This window comes from Agelaius tricolor, unplaced genomic scaffold, assembly GCF_023055355.1.
Source record: "Agelaius tricolor isolate 1412-34295 unplaced genomic scaffold, bAgeTri1.0.p SCAF_37, whole genome shotgun sequence".
Taxonomy (NCBI): Eukaryota; Metazoa; Chordata; class Aves; order Passeriformes; family Icteridae; genus Agelaius; species Agelaius tricolor.
In genome coordinates this window covers 3,499,001-3,513,594 of record NW_027269297.1, presented here as the reverse complement: position 1 = coordinate 3,513,594, position 14,594 = coordinate 3,499,001, and the positions used below count along the sequence as shown (strand labels likewise).

Below are 14,594 nucleotides of genomic sequence, written 5' to 3'. Positions count from 1 at the left end.
CAAATAGCCACCTCTGCTGTTGTCCCTTTGCAGGGATCCACAATGTGCGTGTGTTGGATTGTTTATCCCTCTGTCCCTGCACTGTGGGCAGGACACACTCACTGTGCCTCGTCCCCATGGGGTGGCTGAGTGAGCAGAGAGGCAGAGATCTAGCTTTTCATAGCATGAATGATGCACCAAGTCCTGCCTGGGCTGCTGTGTCAGTGGGGGGATTTACTCCTCTCCTCCCCACCTCCCCCTTCCATGTAATCCACTTAATCCCCTGACGACAGGACTCGATTTCTGTCAGCTCTGCAGAGCCAGCGTTGCTAACGGCCCAGCTGCCTCCCCCTGTCTTGCAACAACAAAAGCACCAGCCAGAGCTGGCCTTTGCTACCTCCAGCAATGATCCTGCAAAGCAGAACAAACACAGCTCGATTTACTGGGCATCCAGGTCTCCCTCTCAGCTCTGCCACTCTAAAAACAAAACCTCTTGTGTATGCATGGATTTAACAAATATGGATAAACCTCAGTGGTTTTCTTACTGAAGGCAACTTTAGGAGCTGCTGGATCACACTGTGGGTTCAGTTCAGCTGTCACACTGCCCTGGAGGGAATCTGGGAGTGTTGGAGGGTGGATGGAGTTGGGGAGTTGGAATCTGTTGTTTTAGCCATGCACTGGATCTTTTCTCTGCCCTGGGCCCTCGAGGCTGTTGCAGAGCAGTGGTCGAAGGAAACAAGTGCCAAGGTTTTAATGTTGTGGCAATATTTTTCTGAGCTCCTGTTGTCTCAGCAGCCAGGCTGAGGTATTGCAGGTCCCTTCTGGGGTCTGAGGGTGGGTGGACCTCTGGTTCCAGCTCCTGAACCTTGTGCAGTCTGTGAAGAGCTTGGTGTGTGGCTGAGGGTGGAGTGGCTTGATGCCCACCAGAACTCCCTACCAGCCTCAGACAGTGCCTGTGATTTCTCAGTTCCCCTATGTCAGGCAGTCAGGGGAAGACTTGAGGAAAAATAAACCCACAGCAGCCCTGCTCTGTGTCCTGTGTCAATAGCCTGGGATAACCACTTGCTGTGGCACTGGGATCACTTAGAGCCTGCCCTAAATGACCTCATTTACAGGGTATCTTCCTACAGAACCTCTCCTGTCCCAAGGAGGGGTGGCTGGCAGCAGGTGCTCCTGTTGGCTCAAGCACTGCCCATGGGATCTGGAGCTGTGCAGGGGCTGTAGGCAGCAGAGCAGGTGGTGTGTGATTCCCTGGTGGTGGCTTCTCTCCCCCACATCAAACATTCCAAGGTAAGAGCCTCTCAGCCTGTCCCATGAACACTTCACTCTTGTTTCCACAGGGGTCCTGACAGCTGGAGAGCACAACTTTCCCTTCCAGTTCCTGCTGCCAGGTAAGATGCAGAAAAGTGGCTGAAGGCCCTTCCCTGTAAGCCTTGGATTTTGCATATACTTCCAGTTCAGAAACTGGCCTGGCTCAGCCTTATGACTTCTTCTTTCTCTCTCAACTCCAGCTTCTGCTCCTACATCATTTGAAGGCCCTTTTGGCAAGGTCCTGCATCAGGTGAAAGCTGTGATAGACACACCTCGCTTCTCCAAGGACTACAAATGCAACAAGATCTTCTACGTTCTCTGCCCTCTCAACCTGAATGACATCCCTGACATCGAGGTAAGAACGAGCAGGGGCATGGCTGGAAATGCCAACACTTCAGCACTGTCCTTGTCCTAGTCCTGCTGTCTGAGGAGTCACTCAGTGGCTGGACAGCTCTGACTGCGTGCTGTGACTATGCAAGAGCAGGACAAGGACTCCTCATCTCTCCTGCCTTGCTGTCAGTACCTACTCCAGGTGATTTCTGACCCTTGTGTGTGTTGCTTTGAAAGGTTTATCTGAATTTTCAGCATGCAGAGAGACATGTTGGCCAACAGCTTCAGGTGCTTGGAGACACTTGGGTTTGGAGAACTTGCTTTGGAGGGGAAAGCAACTAATAGGACAGTAGAGCTGTGGGGCTGGAGAAGTGAGACCTGTTGTCTGTGGCATTGCCATGTTGCTGGTTCTTTGCATCCTCTTAGAAGCAAATATTTCTGCTTGCTTGTTTTGAATCTCTTGAGTGTTTTCCCGGAGGCTCTCTGACTCTCTTGAGCCAACACCTCTGTCTGTGCCGTCCTGCAGCAGCCCAACACCATGTCCATCACCAAGAAGTTCAACTACAAGCTTGTGAAAAGTGGCAACATCATCCTGACAGCCACGTCTGACCTGAAGGGCTACATCGTGGGCCAGGCCATCCAGCTGCGCACGGACATTGAGAACAAGTCCGGCCGCGACACCGGTGCTGTGGTGGCCAGTCTGCTCCAGGTGGGTGCCAGTGAGGCCATCCTCTGCCTTGTGCTGCTGCTCCACCCCAGGGAGGCCTCTGTGCAACTGGGGCAGTGAGGAGCCAAATCTCCACCTCTGGTCCTCTCTACCTTCCTGGGGAAAGAGGACCTAGAACTCGTCTTGCTTATCCCCTCTCAGTCTGTCACACAGCAATGGGTATTCCTGCTCTGGAATATGCCCCTTATGTCTGTGCTTGTGCCTATTTGACAAAGCAGTTGGGTGGGGTTGTGTCCTGGTTTACGTTTGTGGGAGACAGAAGAGCACCTGCAGCCTCTGAGCCAGCTGTGTTTCTCCTGTCTGTGCAGAAAGTGGCCTACAAATCCAAGCGCTGGATCTACGACCTGAGGACCATCGCCGAGGTGGAAGGCTCAGGGGTGAAAGCCTGGAAACATGCAGAATGGAAGGAGCAGATCCTGGTTCCAGCACTGCCCCAGTCCATTCTGCAGGGCTGCAGCCTCATCCACATTGACTACTACATCCAGGTGAGTTTATTTGGAGTATCCCTGGGCTGGGCTGTGGCTCTGTGCCCCCTCCCAGGCTGAGCAGTGTGGTCTGGGTGGTCCAGGCATCAGGTGAACCTTCCCACTGCCATGTATCATGATGATGCCACTGTTTGCTCTTCTCTTCCAGGTTTCCCTCAAGTCTCCAGAGGTTTCTGTCACTCTCCCCATCTACATTGGAAACATTGCTGTGAACAGGGTCCCGCTGAGCCCCTCCCGCTCCATCCAGCACATCCCATCTGTGGTGGTCCCCAGTGCCCCCCCAGAGGAAGAGGAGGCTGCCAGTGGCTACCACCCCATGGACAATGTCTCCATCCCCACCAAAAGCCATTCCCAGCAGCAGCCCTTTAGCTACGCCCCAGGACTGAGCTTCCAGGAGATTCGGGCGGACTCGGAGCAGACGGGCTCCCCAAACCACCCCACACTCTGCCTGTCCACAGGAGCCACTGTCCCCTACTATGCTGAGGGGAATGTGGTGCCTGTCCCCACAGCCAGCTCACTCATCCTGCCCCCAGAGTACAGCACGTGGGGATACCCCTATGGTGAGCAGCACTCCTGGGATCTGCAGCTGGGGAGAAACAGCTCCTACCTCAGTCTCTGCTAGCTGTGAACTGCTGGGAATCTGGGGATTCAGTCAGTCTGCTGCAGGGTGCTGTCAGAGGGATTGTGACATCTCTCTGCCTGCTTTAGCCTCTGGAGGAGTCCCCTCTTCCAGCTGTAAAAGCCAGCTGTCCTTCCCACATCCACACCCAGGCCTGCCCTGGGCTCATCGTGAGAGAATCTCCCTGTTCTTAAAAGAGCTCTCAGCCTCCCACTGATGGAAAAACTACTTGGCTTGTGGTGAGGCTGGTGGGAGCATAGCCAGGAAAATGATGTCACTGAAATCTTCTGTCTGACTTGGAGTGGGCCTGCAGCTGGTCTGAAGCTGTGGGGGTGGGAGCTGAGAAAGTGTCCAGGGTGGAGCAGCTCAGGGAAATCCCAGCGTGCTGGAATCCTGGAGCTGTGCTGGGGTGACAAGGCCAGCAGTGTGTGCTGGGTTCCTGCAGCCATGCTGGGGTGGCAGGGCCAGCAGTGTGTGCTGGGTTCCTGGAGGTGTGCAGGGGTGACAAGGCCAGCAGTGTGTGTTGGCACAGTTGTACCCAAATCAGCCCCTCTCTTTGCACTGGGTAACAGAACACTCGGTGTGTTACTTCAGCCCTGGGTTGGGGCACACGGGGCATGAGTGATCTGGAGGTGCTGGAAGACAGGAGGATGCTTAGGAAAGAAAGGGAGGAACAGAACAGGACTGTGAGGTTGTGATTTTTAACCTCCATGGGCATCAAGGCAAGGATGGGACTGACTGGCTGAAATCCTACAAAGCCCCTGTACCTCAGCTGGGCAGGCTGTGGGGCCCTGGCAGGGAGTGTGTGTTGGTGGGTTGCTTCACTCTGCCCTGGGTTACACAGACTGGGGTGAAGGGGATCTCCCAAACCCACCATAACCTCTCTCATTCTTCCTTTCCCCCACAGAGGCACCTCCATCCTACGAGCAGAGCTGCAGCAGTGCCAACTCCAGCATCAGCAATGGCAATTAGCCCTCCCCTGCTCCGACCCCGCTGGCACTGCCCACCCTGGCACCACGGGGCACCCGCCTGTGGCACACTCTGGTACAGCACAAGGCGTCTTCTTGTCTCTCTGGCTGCTTTTGGGGGAACTGCCACATCCCAGCCTGGGCTTTTGAAGTCTCTTTCTAGGGAGGGGGTAAAAAAACCAAAAAGGGCAGCCAGAGCAGCCTGCATGCACGTGGGAGAGGTCAGGGAAACTGAACAGTCTCCTGCTGCTGCTGGAGAGCTGGATGTGGCCCTGGTGCCCTGGGCAGCAGCCTGTTCCAGTACTGTAGTCAACACTAACTGCTTTACTATCAAAGCACCTGCGATGCCTTATCTGAAACGCTCCTGACTTGGCACAGCTCCGCTCTAAGGGAAGGCTGGGCTGTGTGGACTTGCTCTCCTCTTTTAGGGGCCGTGTGCTCTCCACAAATGGTTTTTGACAGCCCTTCCTCCTTGTCCTCAGAGGTCCCAAGGGTAGCAGGAGGTTTCCTGGAGTAAGCAGGTTCGGAAGGTCAGGGACTTTAAAAAAGCCAAAAGCACAAGCCCTGCTGTACCTGAGCTGTGGGGGGAGTGATGGCAGTGTGAGTGGCCATGGGCTCGTGGGGACACCTGCTGATAAGCTGATAAGCCCTGGTGAGCTCTGGGGAAGATCCTGGTGTGGGATGGGGTGTCCTTTTCCCCACAGAGCCCTGTGGGACACAGCCCACCCTTGCTCACTGCTGGGCCCTGGCACACAGGACAGCAGCACTGCTCACTCTGGAGCAGGGGGACCAGCCACACTCCATGTCCCTGCAGGGTGCCCTCTCCTCCCAGGCTGCAGTTAAGTGACCATCAATCACAAAAGTCTGTCTGATGCTACCTCTGAGTCTGCCCAGGGGCCCTGCCCGTGGGATCCCTCCCCTCTCCTTGGGGCTGTCCCTGGGAGTGGCTGTCCTTGTCTGGGCCAGGGGCCTGTGGTGGCACTGGTTTGCTGTGTGTCCCCTGGGCCTGAGCAGAATGTGACAATGAACACAACCCATGTGGGAGCTGCAGCCTCTGCTGCACCTGGCAGCTGGGGGAACAAGCTGGGTTTTCTTGCAATTTTTCTTTTGTGCTTTTTCCCCACACACACCTTGTTTAGCTTGTTTAGCATTGACTGCCCAAGCTGAGGAAACCACAAACCACATCCCTCAGAGCCACAGGTGCCCAGCCAGGCTGGAGTTGTGGCCTCCAGACCTTTGGAACCTCACAGCTGGTCCCCACATGGCCCCAGGCTGGGCAGGCAGTACCTGACAGACCTTTAGGAGCATTTCCAGCTGCTGCCTCCTTGCTCAGCCACCTCTGCACACCCTTCAGGCAGCTGGGACAGGCCCTGCTTTGCACTCTTTCTTTGCAAATGCTTTTTTATTTTATTTTTTTTAAGCATTGAACTGCTTTAAGGGTAGTGTAGCAAAGGTGCCGTTCTGAGCAGTGCTGGCACAACATGCACCAATGATGATAGAGTGATTGTCATTGTCCCTGAATATATATAAATATATATATATATATATGAGATGAAGTTGTTTTTAATGATTGAATTCAGAAATACAAATTTTAATGCTGTATTTAATAAATTATTCTATGAGAAATGCTGTGCTTTTTCATCCATTTCTGATGCTGATCCATGTGCCTGTTCATGCCAAATCAGGAATGCACCTTGCTGTTTTCTTACAAAATGAAGTTTTTTTGCTCTCACCAGGAAGGGTGGTGAACTCTGCCAAGGCAGCTTGGGGAAAACAAACACAGTGTGGCCTGACCACAGGGCCAGGCTCAAAATTCCTCATGGCTGGAGGGAATTTAGCACCACGTGGGCTTGGCTCTGGAGAGAGCAGCCACTGCACTGCTGCTTCCCAGGCCCTGTGTCCTGAAGCCAGGATTTGTCCAAGTGGCCCAAGAGTCCTGGGCAGTGCTCACTGCTGGCAGGGGAGGAGGGGGAGAGCAGACTCTGCCTTTAGGAGGATGGAGATGGCATAGCCAAGGTCTGCCTGGAAGGGCTGGAGACCACCAGCCCCAGCTCCTAAGGAGCCATTTGGAATAAACTTATTGAGAGTGGAAGAAGGCTCCTCCCCACAACCCACTTTGGTCATCCCATGTCTGAAGCATGCAGGTGTTGCCTCAATGTTGTCACTGCAGGTAGCCTGGGGTGTGATCTGTGTCTCAAACACAAAGATCCTTCCTCATTCTCTTCTCAGCTTATGCTTCTACCCAGTTTCCATGGTTCTCCTTTGTCGGGTGGTCCAGCCTGCCATGAGCAGCATTCTTCATCCACAGTGGGCCAAAGGCAGGTACAGCTCTTCCCCAGTGCTCTTCCTCCCACTTGGCTGAACCTGTCTTGCCTGGCTCAGTCTGCAGCTGCCATGGCCTTCCTTGCTGTTGGCTGTGCAAATCCTTGAACCCAAATCCCTTCCACACCCCTGGAGAAATTCCTATGAGCTGTCAATGCTTCTGGACCTGCTGGGTTGGGCTGCAAGCTCCTGACCCAGGCAGGCTCTGGGAGAGGCAGGAAGGGCTGGGAACAGGCCTGGTCTCCCAGCTCCTTCTCCATCTCTGGGGCTGAGCTGCTGCTGATGTGTCCAGCCCACGTTCCTTGGCTGGAAAATGGGATTGCTCTTTAGTTGCTGTGGCCAGAGCCACTGGGCTGTTTTTCCAGACTCCTAGCCAGCAGCTGTCCTCCTTGTTCCACCTTTGGGAATGTTCCACCTTTGTTTTGGGCATGTCCTTGTTCCACCTTTGTTTTGGGCATGGCCCATCCCTGGTGGAGGCTGTGGAGGAGGGAGCCCCCACCCAGCCCGTGCTGTGCCCTGTGTCTGCAGTGCTCCTGTGCACTCAGCTTGCTCTCCCCAATTTATATTTGCTACAAACTGGTCTTTGGGACCCCCTGCTGTACCCTTGCAAAGCAGGGAGCAAATGGGGACACTCTTGTCTGGTGAGGAGTGTCCATCACCACCAGCTGCTGTGGGGGGAGCAGGAGGAGCTGGATCTGCACCTCAGGGTGGTCTTCATCCTTGTGGAGGCCAGGGCTGCTCCCCAGCCCAGCTGCTGTGCAGGGGCCCCTCTCAGCCCTGGGAGGTGCCTCTGGCCAGGGTGCAGCAGCCATCAGCCAGGGCTGTCCCTGAGCAGCCTGGTTGTGCAGGAGAATTGACATAACAAGTGACAATCAGTGCTTTGCCACCCTCCTGCCCTGCCTTGGCTGTGCAGGGAAGTGAAGCCTGACCCAAAGAGCCTGGCTGATGTTTTAGGGAGCCCTTTGAAATGGGCCAGGACTGCAGGATGGAGGGGTTGGTCCAGCTCTCCTTGCTCCCCCCGGCAGGGGTGGCCCCAGGGCGCTGTCAGCAGGTCCTAGGGGAGGGCTTTGGATGAGCACAGTGGGCAAACCCAGTATTTGGGTTGGATTTGGAGTTGAGTTTGGACTCGCCCTCTCCAGAGAGGATCAACCCCTCTGTCCTATCCTGTCCACAGCCTCTCTGGCTTCCTCCTCTTGGGGAGCTCCTTTAGGCCTTTGATCATCCCTCCCTCCTCTTGCTGAACACTGAAATAAAGAGGAGAAAAGCCCATTTTTCAGATCACAGCTCTGGGGAAAGAACTTCAGCACAAAGGGATTCATTCTAATTCCTGGCTCAGATCTTTGAAGCACTTGTTTTTGAGTTTGTTTGAAATGGGGAGGGGGAGCAGTGGGGCACGAGAGAAGCTTGTGAGTTAATTGTTTCAAACTCAGTGTCCAATGGAAAACACCAAAAATATCATCAGCTCTTTTTTTTTTCTCCATGCTGCTTTTATGTCCTTCATGGTTTTGTTCTTTTTCTGCTCTCCACATATTCCACCTCCATACCTTTGGCTTTTTCAATGTTGTGTCCTAAACTAAACTCTGCTTTGGCATCTGCTGTCCCACTGCCTGCAGGAGATGGGGAAAGGGGAGTTGGGGGATGCAAAGGCTCCTCTTTCTTTTTGACAATGATTCTTTTTTAGCTTTCCACTGAACTTCCAGGAGTTTTGTAAAAATAAATATTTTCTGCTAGGACGTTTTCCTGTTGAGCCAGCACAAGACAGGAGATACAGGTTGTTCTAGGCTCCATTTGGGTTTTATTCTATATTTTAAAATATTTGCAACTATCTGCAACAGGAATGTCCCATCCCTGCTCCCCAAGAGAGACTGGCAGGGTAAAACCCACAAAACCTGTGCCCTTTCTTGTACCACTACTTGTGGCTGTAATTCTTTATTCCTGTGGTTCTCTTTACAGATTTTGGGGTTTTGTACAACTATTTGTGATGGCTCTGTACAACCTAAGACTTCTGTGCAATTTATAACTGGGTTTTGAAATGTAAACTTGCAGTTTTCCATGTTTACCACAGCTTCTGGGGAGTATTTTTGTCCTGGGTTTTAACCCCCCCAAATGTAAAGAACTGGAAAAATGTAAATAAAGATGATCTTTTTTAAGACCAAGGATGTTTTGCTCTGGGTATGTGATGATCATAAATGATATCTCAGCTGAGACCTGACGGTGAGAAGTGGCTCAGGGCTGTCAGTGGAGGATCCCCACTGGAGCTGGGGCTTGGAACCTGGTTTAGAGCTGAGGTTAAAGCAAAGCCACGGCTCCTGCAGCTCGGCAGGGGAAGGGCTGGGGTGGGAAGGCCCTGCTGGGCTGAAGGAGCTCCTGCTCACCCCATGGTGAATCACAGAATCATGGAATATCCTGAGCTGGAACGGACCCACAAAGATCATCCATCCCTGCCCTGCAACCCCAGCCTGGGCATCCCTGGCAGCGCTGCCCAAAGGCTCCTGGAGCTCTGGCAGCCTCGGGGCCGTGCCCATTCCCTGGGGAGCCTGGGCAGTGCCAGCACCCTCTGGAGGAAGAACCTTTCCTGATATCCACCCTAAAATCCCCCCGCCTCAGCTCCGTGGGCAGGTGCCGCTGGAAGGACGCGGCTGCGGCCGGAGGAAGCGCCGGGCGCTGGGGTTGAGCTCTTCCTGCTGCCCGGAATCCCAGGATGTGCAGCTGCGGCTCCGCTCGCCCGGCTCGGGCGGGAGAGGGCGATGTCCGCCCGGCTGGAGCTCGGCGAGGCTGCTCCGGCTGCCCGGCCCTGCCCCGGCCCTGCCCCGAGCCGAGCCCCCAGCCCTGTCCCGGCCCTGCCCTGGCTCCCAGCAGCCGCTCCAGGAACCAGGGAGCGCTGGCACAGCACAGCCCGGCCTCGCCCCGCTGCCCTTCGCTCAGGATGAGTTTGAGGCTGGTGGTGATAGCTGCAAAAACTCTGTGTGCTCCTGGTTATTTCGGCTTCTTTTGGGAGCCTCTCCCCTCCCTGATGGCTTGGGGAGGTTTGTCCCAGTGGCCGCTGCGTCCCTGTGTCCATCTGGGAAAGACAGAACTGCAGCAAACGCTGGAGAGGAGCCACCAGAGCCCGTCCTGATGCGCGCCCGGCCTCATCCCTGTCCCGGTGCCACCCCGGCGGGCTGGGTCTGGTTTGTAGGAGCAGGGATGAAGGCAGGAGATACCCAACATCCCACGTGGGGCATCCCCACTACAGGATGGGACGATGTTGGCACCCCCAGTACAGGATGGGGCGATGTTGGCACCTCCAGTGCGGGATGGGGCGATGCTGGGTACCCCCAGTACAAGATGGGGCGATGTTGGGCATCCCCAGTACAAGACGGGGCGGTGCTGGGTACCCCCAGTACAGGATGGGGCGATGCTGGGCACCCCCGGTGCGGGGTGGGCAATGTCCAGGCTACCCCCGGCCCCTGCCGGAGCAGAGCTTTCCAGAGGTGGCTCTTTGTGCGGGGAGCAGTCTCCCCATGCCGGGGGGATCCCAGGGGAAGGACACCCGCCCCGCCACCACCCTCCTCCTCCTCCTCAGCCCATCCCCCGGCAGCGCTGGGACCCCCGGGGCCCCTCCGTGTCCGCACCGAGCGGAGGCACCGCAGGGGCCGCGCCGGGGGCTCCGCGGGGACGCTGCCACGGCCCTGCCGGTGCGCAGGGGTTCTCCGGGGGTTGGTTGATTAATTAATTAATTAATTAATTAATGAGCTGCTGCTGCCAAACTGAGGGAGAGGCTGCTCGGAGGGGATGGGGCGGGCGGGGGGCGGGTCCCCAGGCCCGGGGACTCTTATTTTGACCGCGGCGCTACCGGGCGGGCGCTGCCGCCGCTGCCGGGCCGCGCTCTGGGGCCGCCGTCTCCTTCCCCCGCCGGGCCGGCAGCGCCCGCGGCGGCCCCGGGGCTGCTCACGGTGTCCTGGGGGCTCCCCGGGACTCTGAGCAGCTTTGGGAGCCTCTCGGGGTCCCTCACACAGCCCCGAGTGCCTCCGCTCCCCGGCACCCGCGGGGGCTGAGGGGTCCGGCCCGGGGTGACGGGAGGGACACACAGCCCGGAATGGTCGGGAAGGACACAGAGTTCGGGGTGACCGGGAGGGACACTCAGGGTGACCGGGAGGGACACACAGCCCGGGAGGGCCCCGCTGGGGACGCTCCGGTGGCGCTCCGCTGTCCCAGCCTGTCCCACAGCCTGGGGCACCGCGGTGTGAGGGCAGCGGGGGCAGCGGAACCCCCGCCCCGGGACAGTCAGCGCATCGCGACAGCGACAGCCCCGGGGCTGGCACAGCTGTGCCAGGAGTGCCCGGGGGCTGCAGCTGTGGGACAGAGCGGGATAACCCCGGCTGTGCCCAGCGCCCGGCCAGGGCTCCCCGCGGAGCTGCCCCCGCCCGGAGCGCTGCAGGGCGAGAGATTCCCTGTAAACACAGGGAGAGGGGACACACCAGGATCCCCCAGCCCCTGTCCCTGCCCAGCCCCTGTCCCAGCAACCCCAGCCTGGGCATCCCTGGCAGCGCTGCCCAAAGGCTCCTGGAGCTCTGGCAGCCTCGGGGCCGTGCCCATTCCCTGGGGAGCCTGGGCAGTGCCAGCACCCTCTGGGGGAAGAACCTTGCCCTGAGCTCCAGCCTGAGCTGCCCTGGCCCAGCCCCAGCCGTGCCCTGGCTCCTGTCCCTGTCCTAGAGCAGAGATCAGAGCTGCCCTTCGGGAGGAGCTGGAACAGAAATGTCCATTTGCCCACTCAGAGGAGCGAGGTGCCAGCTGGTGCTGCAGGAGAGCGGTCTGAGGACCAAGGGATGGGGTCTGTTCCTCCAGAGAGCAGATAAGAAATGTGTAAATTGACTTCAGGGCACTCAAAGGCTCCTGTTTCCCCCAAGAAACACGGATTGTCCTGTCAAGGAGGGTGGTGCAGCAGTACCTGCCCATCCCTGTGTCTCCCTGGGGCAGGTGTCACTTCCTCAGGGTGGCATCTGATGCAGCTGTGGGGCCAAGGAACCCTTGCAGGCGTTTATCTCTCCCCTTGTGCTATTTTCTGCTTTACTAGAGAGCTGTAAAAGGGATAATTGTTTTACAATCATGGGTTTAGGGCCTGGGCACTGGGAGGGGCCGTGAGGGGTTTGGGAGGGTTGAAGCTGTTGTGGGTACTTGAGGTGTGGGAAAGGCAGTGAGGAGGCTGAAGGGACCCCTCGGTGGGGCAGAGCCAGGGCGAGCTCCTCCCTCTGCCCCATCCCTGTCTTTAGGTGACACCAAAAACCTTGCACAAACTGGCCTGAAATGACCCAAAGGTGGCAGAAGCTAAAAAAGGAGGTGATTTTCGACCTTTTGGCAGGAAAGACAGAGGGACTTTTTGACGCTTTCTGGGGTTTTTGCAGGGATTTTATTTTATGTAGGTTTCTGGGCAAGCTTGCTGCTGAAAGTTTGGGGAGCTCATGATGCGCTCAGCTGGGAACGGGGCCTCTGGGCGTCTGCGGGGGACTCGGGGGTCTGGGCGGGATCAGTGAGGAGCCGTGGTTTGTGGGAGCGGTGCCGGGAGCGCGGGGTCCGTCCCAGCCCAGCGCTGTCCCCGTGTCACCGCAGCGCCATCCCCGCTCCGCCCGTACGGCACCTCCCGGTGGGCGCCGCCATGACACCGTACGGCCAGCGGGGCCCCTGGGGGCCGCCATGCTGCCGCGCGCATGCGCCGTGCCCGGCCGAGAGTCTCCATTGAGAAGAATGAGGGGCAAGGGGCGGAGCCAAGGCGCGAGGAGCCGCCGGGGGGGCGGGGCTGCGCTCCGGGGCTCCGGCCATGGCCACAGTGGATGCCGAGGTGAGTGAGAGCGGCGGCGTCCATCTACCCGGGCGGGGGGAAGGAAGATGGGGGAGCGTGGAGTGGTATCGCCCAGGGCCAGGCGGGTTCTGTCGGAGGCCGGGAGGGGGGCCGTGCCCCCGCCGCCCCATGGTTCAGTCCAACTCCTCTGAGGGGAAGAATGTGGGAGCTGCTGCCATTGTGTGTAGGGGGGCCCGGGACTCTGTATAAGTTACACCCCTCCACGGTGAGTCAGTGGTATGTGCCATACAGATTCCGGGGCTCCCCCCAATGGGAGCGAGTGCGTGTGGCGGAGGCGGGAGGGGGGAGCGGCGGGGCCGCCATCCATGTTCCGGGGCCGCCCCATGCGGCGGGGCGGCGCTGGCGCGGCTCCATCCAGAGTCCGGGGCCCGGCCGGGCGCGGCGGCGGCGGCGGCGGGCGGGCCGGTGCTATGAGCCATGCAGGGTCCGGGGCGGCGGCGGGCGGGAGCCATGCAGGGTCCGGGGCCGCGGGCGGGAGGAGCCCCTGAGGGAGCCGGGGCTGCGCGTCCCGGGGGAGCCCGGCCCGGAGTTGGTGCTGCCGGCGCTGCCGCTGCGGTGACACGGGGACAGAACAGCCCTGCCGTGCCTCCCCGGAGCCGCGCCGAGCCTCCTGGGCGCTCCCGAGCATGTACAATCAGCCATGGAACGGTTCGGGTTGGAAGGGACCCGAGGATCCAGTGGCACCCCTGGCATGGCAGGGACACCTCCCGCTACCCCCGGCTGCTCCAAGCCCGTCCAGCCTGGCCCGGGACACTGCGGGGATCCCGGGGCAGCCGCAGCATCCCTGTGCCAGCCGGGCCGGCCCGGGGTGTCCGCAGAGCCCCCGTCACAGCCGGGCTCGGGGGAACACGGCCCCGCATCCCCGAGAGCGGGCACTGCCGTGGGGTGGCGGCAGCCGGGGCTGTGACCGTGCCCGGCAAGTGAGGGCACACGGGGCTGCAGCACCGCTCAGTGTGCCAGCCCCGGCTGTGCACAGAGGGTAACCTTGGCACAGTCTGTGCCCTCAGGTGAACGCTGCAGAGCGGCTGGGCTGGGCTGGCTGCTGAGCCTTCGTGCGCTGGGAGAGCCACCAGGTAATGACACAGGTGTGCATCGTACATGGGCTGTGACACAGGTGTGTATCATTGTCAGACTGTCATACAGGTGTACACTTGTGTATGGACTGTCATACAGGTGTGCAGCTGTACAGAGACTGGCATACAGGTGTGCTCTGTACATAGACTGTAATACAGGTGTACAGCTGTACAGAGACTGTCATTCAGGTGTGCACTGTGCATAGGTTATAACACAGCTGTACATTTGTACACAGACTATAATACAGGTGTGCATTGTACACAGACTGTGATCCAAGTGTGCATCATTGTCAGACTGTCATACAGGTGGGCACTGTACATAGACTGTCATACAGGTGTACAGCTGTACAGAGACTGTCACACAGGTGTGCATTGTGCACAGACTAATACAGGTGTACACTCATGTATGAACTGCCATACAAGTGTACAGTTGTACACAGGCTGCCATACAGGTGTACAGCTGTACAGAGACTGTCATTCAGGTGTGCATTGTGCACAGGTTATTACACAGCTGTGCGTTTGTACACAGACTATAACACAGATGTGCACTGAACACAGTAATACAGGTGTACAGTTGTACATAGGCTGTCATACAGGTGTGCACATATGTGCAGGCTGTCATACAGGTGTGCATCATTGTCAGGCTGTCATACAGGTGTGCAGTGTACACAGACTGTGATCTAGCTGTGCATCATGCACAGACTGTGATCCAGGTGCACACTGGTGTACAGACCCACTGCAGCTTGTGCCCACAGCCAGGTGTGGTCACTGTCTGGGCCCCCCAGGTGTGCCAGGCTGGCTCTGCCTTTCCCAGCTCTCTCTCTGCAGTGCCTTGGTGGCAGGGCTGTGCTCTGGCCTGTGTGGGGTGAGGTCTGTGGGACAGCCACTCAGGTGACACCAGCAGTGCTTGGAAGTGCTGCAGACAGCTTGGATTTATTCTT

General features: G+C 57.9%; 2 protein-coding genes across 2 annotated transcripts in view; both read left to right on the top strand.

Moving 5' to 3' along the window:
- Nucleotides 1–8,898, top strand: part of ARRDC1 (arrestin domain containing 1) — a 38,303-nt gene extending 29,405 nt beyond the window's left edge. The window contains exons 3-8 of the mRNA XM_071453616.1: nucleotides 1,320–1,370; nucleotides 1,491–1,645; nucleotides 2,147–2,329; nucleotides 2,656–2,832; nucleotides 2,981–3,392; nucleotides 4,359–8,898. Of these exons, the coding sequence (XP_071309717.1) occupies nucleotides 1,320–1,370; nucleotides 1,491–1,645; nucleotides 2,147–2,329; nucleotides 2,656–2,832; nucleotides 2,981–3,392; nucleotides 4,359–4,423 (1,043 nt within the window). The 3' untranslated portion in view covers nucleotides 4,424–8,898. The remainder of the gene's footprint in view (nucleotides 1–1,319; nucleotides 1,371–1,490; nucleotides 1,646–2,146; nucleotides 2,330–2,655; nucleotides 2,833–2,980; nucleotides 3,393–4,358) is intronic.
- Nucleotides 8,899–12,438: 3,540 nt separating this feature from the next.
- Nucleotides 12,439–14,594, top strand: part of EHMT1 (euchromatic histone lysine methyltransferase 1) — a 122,787-nt gene continuing 120,631 nt past the window's right edge. Inside the window, exon 1 of the mRNA XM_071453817.1 lies at nucleotides 12,439–12,559. Within this exon, the coding sequence (XP_071309918.1) occupies nucleotides 12,539–12,559 (21 nt within the window). The 5' untranslated portion in view covers nucleotides 12,439–12,538. The remainder of the gene's footprint in view (nucleotides 12,560–14,594) is intronic.